Source organism: Cygnus atratus, chromosome 16 (genome assembly GCF_013377495.2).
Source record: "Cygnus atratus isolate AKBS03 ecotype Queensland, Australia chromosome 16, CAtr_DNAZoo_HiC_assembly, whole genome shotgun sequence".
NCBI classification, from domain to species: Eukaryota; Metazoa; Chordata; class Aves; order Anseriformes; family Anatidae; genus Cygnus; species Cygnus atratus.
In genome coordinates, this window is record NC_066377.1 from 1,265,336 (window position 1) to 1,273,673 (window position 8,338).

The window sequence follows — 8,338 nt, forward strand, 5'->3', positions numbered from 1 at the left end:
AGGTGGCAGGACGGAGGGGTCCGAGGCTGACCCAGGCAGCCGGTGGCCACCTTTCCCCACCGCTTTTGGGGTGGAGGTGTGGGGCCTGCCACGTGCAGGAAGGGCCTGGGGAGCGCAGCTGACCCCACATGCTGCATGCCCACCGCCTGCTGTGCCGCTGCGGGGCGGGGGCTGCGGGGTGACACCGGCATCCCCCTGACCCGTGCTCCCTCCGGCAGTGCCTCGTGGAAACCATTTCTGCAGCACAGGAAAGCAGGGATGCGACGGATGCCGGAGGCTTCAATACTTTTGTTTGACAGCAAGCAAACGGAGGAGCTGCCCCGTGCCTGCGAGCGAGGCTCCGGGGCTGGCTCGTTGCTGACACCCAGCGCTCTCGTCCTGGAAGGGCCCCGCAGCCCCCGCAGCCCCCGCGGCCCCCACGGCCCGTGCTCGGAGCAGGGATGGGGCAGCCAAACCCTGGCTGTTCACAGAGGTGCCCGCGGGGAGGGCAGCACTTCGAGCAAAACGCGTTCTGAACGTGCCGATGCGCTTCTCCGTGGGCCACACGCGCGCGCCGTGTGCTTTTGCGGGCGATGCACACGCGGTGGCTGGGTCAGAGGGATGGGGACGGGGTCAGCACCCGTGAGCCGTGCCCCCCCTGTCACGTCTGGAGGGGGCCGCGACGTTTATCCTGGCGGCGTGGCCGGGCTGCGCAGGGGCTGCCGGTGGTGGGGGGCGTCCCCAGGCCGGCGCTGGTGGCTCCGGGGTGCGTGGGCAAGGCCACCCCCAATTCCTGCACTCACGAACAGCACGGAGCTCGTCCAGCTCTTCACAGGCTGTGAGCACGAGGCCGGCAGGATTTGGCCCATGGATGTGCCACTGGGGACCAAAGAGATGCTGAGGGCTGGGCTGGGCTGCTGTGAGGTCCTCAGCAGGACCCCAGCCCCAGGGTGCCACCAACCCCTGGCGGTGGCTGAGCACAGGGGACCCTGTCTGGCACCCGGAGCTGCTCAGTAGGCACAGGCACGCTGTGCCCCCCAGCACCCCAGCGCAGTCAGGACCCCATGGGGACGGACATCTCCCTGCCCAGGGGATGTGCTGGGGCAGGCGTCGCCTCCATCGGCAGGGTCGAACCCCCCTGGCCCCATTTCGCCCGGCTGCAGCGAGGGAAGGGGCCGAGCAGGCAGGGGGAGAGGGAAAAACAACAAAAAAAAGGGAGCCACCCCCTCCCCGAGCCCCGAGGCATTGCTTTGGACACTGCAAATTAGATTTTCTGAAAAGGAAATGTTTTACAGGCCATAAATTGTCTCAAAAGAAAAGGGGGAGGGGGGGGAGAGAAAATTGTGCAATTTTCTGTGGCTGGGAAGCCGGGGCGACGCGGGCAGGGCAGCACAGGGGGAGCTCGCCTCGCCGTGCCCGCGCCGCTAGGTGCCCGCGTCCGGCTCTGTCTTCTGCTTCTTCTGCCGCTTTTTGCCTTTATTTTTGGGTTTGGTTTTCTCTGGAAGAGAAAAGAAGGAGAAAAGGGGGGGCTCGCTTGCTGGGGCCAGGCAGCGGAGACTCTCCTGCTTGCGAGGCCGGGGGTTACCGCCGGCTCTGCCTCCAGCCAAAGCGGGTGCTGCCCGCGGAGACCCCGGCCTCGCTGCGAGCAGGAGCAGGACAGCGGCTGCCCCAAAGCCCCGAAGTCCCAAAGCCCCAAAGACCCACACAGCACAGCCCCAAGCTGGGCCAGGAAGGGTTCAGGCTCGGTGGGACGTGGGTGGCCTCAGGGTGCACCCGCACCTCCCCAAGCACCCCTCCAGCTCCCAGCTCCGCGGGTCGATGGGGACAGTGCTGAGGCACCGAAGCAAACCGGGACACGGGATAGCACTGGCCACGCTGCGGGCTCTGATGGGATGGGGACCCCATGCCTTGGAGCGGGGTGGCTGCCCCAAAGCAGGCAGCTTCACCTCTGCTTCTGCCCCTGTGCCCATCCTGGAGCCGGGGGGCACAGGGGGTGCGGAGCACGAGGACCACGGCCGGCCCCGCCGCGGGAGCCAGCGCTGCTGATGCTGGTTCTTTCCGAGGGCTCCATCTCTTTCCCTGCCTGTCTCTGTTTTTCTGCTCTGATCTCCCAGACAATTGCCACCCACAAAGGAAAGGGCACAGCACGAATGCCAGGCGTCTGGAGAGCGCGGCAGGAACACTAAGGCAGATTTACAGCAGCGCGAGCGGTTTTGTGCCTTGGCCAAGCACAGATGCTTCTCGCTTCCAGCTGCCCGGGGACGGCTCAGAAGTGGTAGCACAAATCTCTCATCACACAGCCCAGTCTGGGGCCGAGGCAGCGCCTTCCTCCGGCTCTCTGGGTCTTGGGGTGTCTTGGCTGCATCAAGTGAACTCGCTGTCCTCCAGCATCTGGATCCCATAACCGAGCACTCGGCCAGTCGGGACAGGAGCCTGGGAGCGAGGGCAGGCGCACACTCCGCCGTGGCAAGGACGCCGAGCCGGCTGCCCAGGGCTGGGCTGCCAGACACGAAGGGGCTGCTCCTGCCACCCAGCTGGGGCCGCACCAGCCCGGGGCTGCTTGCGGGGCGGCCGCCGCCTCCGGCCACACCACGCGGGGGGGATTTCCCTCAGCTGTTTTGGGGAGAGACCCAGCTCTGGAGCTGATCCCCACCCAAGCGAGGAGCCCTGCGGTGCCCCAGCGCCCATCCCCACAGCCTTGGGGCTCACAGCGGGCAGGAGCGGGTGCCCAGGTCGCCCCACGAGATGCGGTGCACCCCAAGAACCGTGGTCCCCACGGGAGCAGAGGGGTGGCCGTGGCAGCACCGAGCTCCACACCGAGCTCCAGGCAGGCTGCGTGCGGGCACAGTGCCGCAGGCACACGCCGTCAGCCGCCCGGCAGTGCGCCGCGGGATGCCGCGCTCCACAGCAGCCTGTCCTCGCGCGCCGCCGCCAAGCTGGCCGCATCAAACTGTCACCAGCTTCAAGGGTCCAGGGGCCGCAGAGCCAGGGAGGGAGCCAAATTTCCCCGAAATCGTTGCCACCTGGCGCCCCGAAGCTGCGAGTCAGGGCCTGAGCAGGAAAGGAAATCAGCCTCGCCGTGCTGTCAGCACGAAAACGTTATTTATGATGGATGGTGCCCAGATGAGGACGCTCTCCTGGCTCTGCAGCCCTCTCCCACAGCCCCAGCACACCCAGCTTTTGTTATTTCCACCTTTCTCCAACCCGTCTCTCCTCTCCCCTTCGCACCCCTTTCCTCGGTCGCGCCTTCCCTGCCGCTGCTGTGCAGATACACAACGAACCCACAGCTCCGAACCGCAGAGCTGTCCAGCGCTGAGGCCAGGGGCTCAGATCTCCTTCCAAGGCCCACAGATCGGTATCTCATGCAATCTGTCTTTCTGCCAGTTATTAAGCAGAGATTTATTAGAACAGCTTCAGCCCAGCCGGTTGCGTCCAAAAATGACATCAGCCACCTCCTGGTTCCCATCGCCATCCCCGTGCCCGCGCCGCCAGCTGGGCACTGCGAGGGGCAGCGGGGAGCCCCCACGCCACAGCCCCCAGCCGGGGAGCCCCGAGCCAGGGAACTGCGGTGCTACAGCAACGGGAGGGCACTCGGGGACGAGGGCTGGGGACAACGTCAGGGAGAGCCACCGGGGATGATGCCCTGCCCTGCGGACGGATCCCAGGGTGGGCTGGGGACCTTGGCCGTCGCCAATCCCCCGGGTGATGCCCTCCAGCTCTGCGTCGCTTTCTGGTATTTTGCGGATTTTTGCAGGTATTTCCCCCGAGGAACTCAAGCCTCTCTATTTGCAATTGCCAAGCAGAAAGCCTCGGCCCTGCCTCTCCCTTCACAGGCGGGCAGGACAGGAGCTGGTGCCAGGGGCTGTGGCTCACAGGGCAGGGGAGCCTCGTCCCTGCCGGCGCCAGCACCGGGGCTGCTCAGCACATGTGCCTGGGAAGGCAGCTTTCTCCAGAACTGCACAGTTACAGCCACCGGCCTCCAAATGCTTGGGAGATGAGATCCAGGCTGGCCGGCCACAACACCGCAGGACACCCCGCCACCGCGTGCCGCGGGGCTCCTCGCTTTTAAGGAGAGCGGCGGCGGGGCGCGAAGCCGGGGGGCTGCGGGGGGCAGGCGGGGCCGCGCTCACCTCCTGGGCAGTGCTTCCTCAGGCGGCACTTTCGGGTCTCCAGCAGCGGGGGGCAGGAAGCCCCCTCCTCTCGCGGGGCGCCCAGGACCTCGCGCACCCGCGTCTCCAGGCCCCACTTGCAGCCGCAGGTCCGGCCCTCGTGGGTGCAGGCGCTCCACTCGCTCCAGGGCCCCGGCTCGCACGTCTCTGGGGGGACAGGGACACGGGGAGGGGGACGGTGGCCACGCCACACTGGCATGACCCGTGGGGCATGGGGTGCGGGCGCCGCTTACCTTGGCACTCGCGGGTGCCGGGCTGCGCCGCGGTGCCGGGCGGGCACTGCCGGAAGCACTGGCCCTTGTGCAGGTAAAACTTCTCCTTGCACTTCATGCAGAAGTCCTTGCTGAAGCAGCTCTCGCAGCTGGGCGACCTGCACTCTGCCGGGAAGGGGTGCTGTGAGTGGGGGGGCGAGCGCTGAACCGCCGGCCCCGGTGCGCGCAGGGACCCGGCGCCCTTCGCAAACGCAGCTCCGGGCTGGGAGAGGCGCTGCAGGGCAGCGAGGGGACCCCGGGGCGCTCGGAGGCGCAGGGGCCGCGGCTCAGGCGCCACGTACTTGTGCATCTGTTGACCTCCAGACCCCGCACGCCGAAGTAGCCGGGGGGGCAGGTGTGGACGCACATCCCGTACTGGCGGATGCCGTCCCTCCAGATGAGCAGGAAGAGCCGGTGGTGGCAGGTGATGCAGCCGTTGTCCTCCGAGCACAGGACGCAGCCCGTGCAGTTCTCAAAGAGGCCAGCGCTCACTGCGGAGACAAGCGGGGGAGAGGGGCTGCGGCGGGGGGACGGCAGGGCCGGGGCTCCCTCCCCGCTGCACCCAGCTCGGCACCGCCGCGGGTGCCAGCCCGGGCACCTCCGGCAGCCGTGCCATTGCATCCGACAGGGCGCTGACCCCCGGAGCAGCCAGCGGGTAGAAACGAGCCCTGACCCGGGTTAATTGGCTGCTGCCTGTTATATGTCAAGGGAACAAAGAGCGTTTCGGAAATGTTCAAGTGGAGCCGCGATAAGGATCTGTCTGGTGGCTCAAGAGCCGCCACCGCCGCCTCCCCGGCTGCTCCCGCCGTGCTCCGACCTGCACGGGGGCAGCGGGCCCCGCGGGGGCTCTTCTGTCGGGGACAAGGACAAGGGGACAAGGACCGGGGCCAGCCCCATGTAGCCGGCAGCACCTGGAGGTGCCCTCCTGTCCCTGGAGCCAGCTTCCCCTGCCAGAATCACAGCCCGGAGAGATGCTCGTGGCCCGGGGACATTTCAGGAGCTGGTGACTGAGCCCGGAGCACCAGGGCAGGCAGGGCAGCCACTGGCTTCTCTGCCCACCCACACACCGGGGTCTTTCTGCACCCCCAGAATAGTGGGGTGTCTCCATAATGGGCCCCCAGGCTCCTCTGCTCAAACAGCGATGTGCCTGCTGCACCCGCTGGTGTTTGGAAGAGTTTGTCTGGTTTTTCTGGGACAGAAAGCTTGCTTTTAACACCCCCAAGCAAAAGCTCGTGCTGTACAGCCAGCGACAGTGCCAGGAACACGGGTGGTGCGTGCTCGGGGCCCAGGCTGTCTGCTAGCAGGTCTTACAGCGTTAAGATGTTTTTTTGCACACAGCAAAGGCCGAAGGAGGAGGCTGCCCCAGGCAGAGCAGAGCCCTGGAGGCTGCGGTTACCGGAGCCGGAGGCTGGTGCGCAGCCCCGGGCTCTGCTCCCCGGTAAGGGCCCGCAGCCGCCGCCTTCCCCGCAGTGCTGGTGGGACAGCCCAGTGCGGGGCTGGATCCCACCGGGAGCAAACTGGGGCCAACGTCTGGGACGTGCCGGGGTGCTGAGAACGCAAGTGAAGGGCAGCAGCTTTGACCTGGTCTCGGACCCCTCCTGGGAAGGCAGTGGGCGAGGGAGGGAGCTCAGGGCTGGGGACACAGCGGGGAGATGCAGGCAGAGGACGCCCCGCAGCTCCGGCACGGCTTTCCCAGGTGCTGTGGCAGTGCCATGCAGCCATCCCCGAGCCAGATTGTCCCGGTCCCCTCGCTGGAGGCCAGGGGCTTGCACAGCGCGGCGGCACGACACAGCGCAACTCGCTGCGGCCAGGAGGCTGCGTGTGCTGGGAGCCGGCTAATGAAGCACCTTGGATCCATTAAGTTGTTATGGTCTCCGTTACATATTTACCAAACGCTGACAACATTTGTGTTCCTGGCTGCAGCTGGAGCAGCTTCCCAGGAGACCCAGGGATTTACGAGAGTCTTTCCCTTCCCCAGTTCTTTTTGATGATTTTTTTTTTTTTTTTTGCTGCTCTTTCTCCAACACCCAGCTGTGGCAGGGAAGGTGCAGGGATGGGACGAGCTGTGGCAGCGACGTCTGTGTCACTGTCTTTAAAACCAGCTCCATGCCGCGGGAGCCGGGGAAGGCTCCGGGCAGATTTTACTGCGAACCCGCTCCCTGCCTGCTGCTCGAAGCCCTCGCTCCTCCGCCCGTCCCTCTCCTGCCACCGGGAGCGGTGCCAGGGAACTGCCGCAGAGCCGGCGGAGCGCTGCGCCTGGCATCGGCACGGGGCTCACACCCAGAGCATGGGGAACGGGGAAATGAGGGACAGCTCTCGGGTTCACTCCCCCAGGCACGGTGGCAGATGCTGGGCGCAGGGCTGAGCTGGGACAGGCACCGGGCAGGAGCTGAGCAGCCACCAGATCCTGTACAGGGGCTGCACGGGGGGAGACACCGCACATTTGAGGCGCAGACCCATGGGTGCCGCGAGGTCCCGAGGCCCTCACGCATCCCGTAGCGCTGGCATCTTACAGCAACGTACAACGAACACGGGGAAAGCTGTCCAGGCTCCAGCCCGAGGCCTCCAAAGGCTCACAAGGTCCCGTCCCTGCCCCGGCACCAGTCGGTTACAAAAGCGAGCCCTGGCCCCACTCTCCGCAGAGTCTGGGCTGCCGCGGCACCACCCTATGGAGGGGACACGAGCCCGTGTCCCCCGGCACAGCCCCGGGACACCCAAGCAGCGGCTCAGCTGGCCCCTCTGCTATGGGGAAGGATGGGGCAGGGAGCAGCAGTGCTCTGAGCATCCTTCCAGGACGTTTTGCTCCCCGCACACTCAACGCATCGAGTGGAGAACAGAAGCACCGGCACAGCACCGCGCTCTGCGCCCAGCACCCGCACCCTGCCCTGGGGGGCTGCGAGGCTGGTCCCCGTGCCACCAGCTGGCCCCTGTCCCCTGCCACCCCGTGTGGGACAGCGCTGGCACGGGGCAGGTGATGCCGCTGGGGCCGAGCTTTGCCCTCTCCACGCACGGTCGAGGGGAAGCGGCCGCCCTGCGGTGCAGCCCCGGGGGTCTCTCCCCGGAGGAACCAGCCCCGGGTGCGAGCTGGCCCCGTCTCACCCCTCCTGCTCCACCTCGGGGAGCCGGGGCCCCGAAGCCGCCCGCGGCACCTGGGCGGGACGAGGCGGCCGCACACACCCTACCTTGCTTCTTCCATCGGTTCTGCGCGAGCATTTCCACGGAGCTGATGAATAGCAGCAACATGAGGATTATCCACTGCATCTGGGCAGCAGGGGTTGAGGGCCGGCGAGAAATCAGAGCATCCGAGCGGCTGGCGGGCTCGCCTCCCCGCCCGAGCCAGCCGAGAGAGGCGGTGGAAGGAAGGGAAGAAGGGAAGGGAAAGGAGAGGAAGGGAAAGGAAGGGAAGGGAAGCCGGGAGGAGAGCGGCGCGGCGCGGGGCGGGGGGCTCACACCATCCCAGCCGCGGGCGGGGGGCATGCCCCGGGCCGCCAGGGCAGGGCAGCGCTCATGGTGCCGGGCAAGCGGCGGCTGCTCGGGGGAGCCCTGCCTTTATAGCCGCTGCCAGCCCCCCGCCGCACCCCCCCTCACCCCCCCCGGCAAGCCCCGGCGATGACAAAACGGCCCCGGCCGCGGCCCCGCGCCCCGCAAACGGCCGGGCCGGGACCCCCGGCCCCGGCGCCGCCGCCGCCTCGGAGCGGGCGCGCCCCCCGCCCGCCGCCTCCATCCCGCCGCGGGGGCACGGCGAAGCCCCCGGCACGGCTCGGCACGGCACGGCACGGCACGGGCGGGGCCAGGCGGGGGGACACGCCCAGGATCGGGCGGAGGGCGCGGGGGGATCGAGGGGAGGGACGGGGGGGGTGCTGGCTCCGGTGTGGCTCTGGATGCGGGACCGTGCCGAGCCGTGCCGAGCCGTGCCGAGCTCTGCGGGACCGTGCTGAG

General features: G+C 67.7%; 1 protein-coding gene across 2 annotated transcripts; it reads right to left on the reverse strand.

The window, feature by feature from the left end:
* Positions 1–1,243: 1,243 nt before the first annotated feature.
* RSPO4 (R-spondin 4) lies at positions 1,244–7,951 on the reverse strand. 2 transcript variants are annotated; one of them, XM_050714025.1, is made up of 5 exons: positions 7,582–7,951; positions 4,702–4,890; positions 4,382–4,541; positions 4,110–4,295; positions 1,244–1,477 (listed from the first exon to the last, which is right to left on the reverse strand). In XM_050714025.1, the coding sequence occupies exons 1-5, from the start codon at positions 7,874–7,876 to the stop codon at positions 1,456–1,458; spliced, it is 852 nt and encodes a 283-aa protein (XP_050569982.1). In that variant the 5' UTR covers positions 7,877–7,951; the 3' UTR covers positions 1,244–1,455. The 2 variants fall into 2 exon arrangements, with proteins under 2 accessions (XP_050569982.1, XP_035423011.1); XM_035567118.2 differs by having other exon boundaries at positions 4,382–4,525; positions 7,582–7,949.
* Between the last annotated feature and the right edge of the window lie 387 nt (positions 7,952–8,338).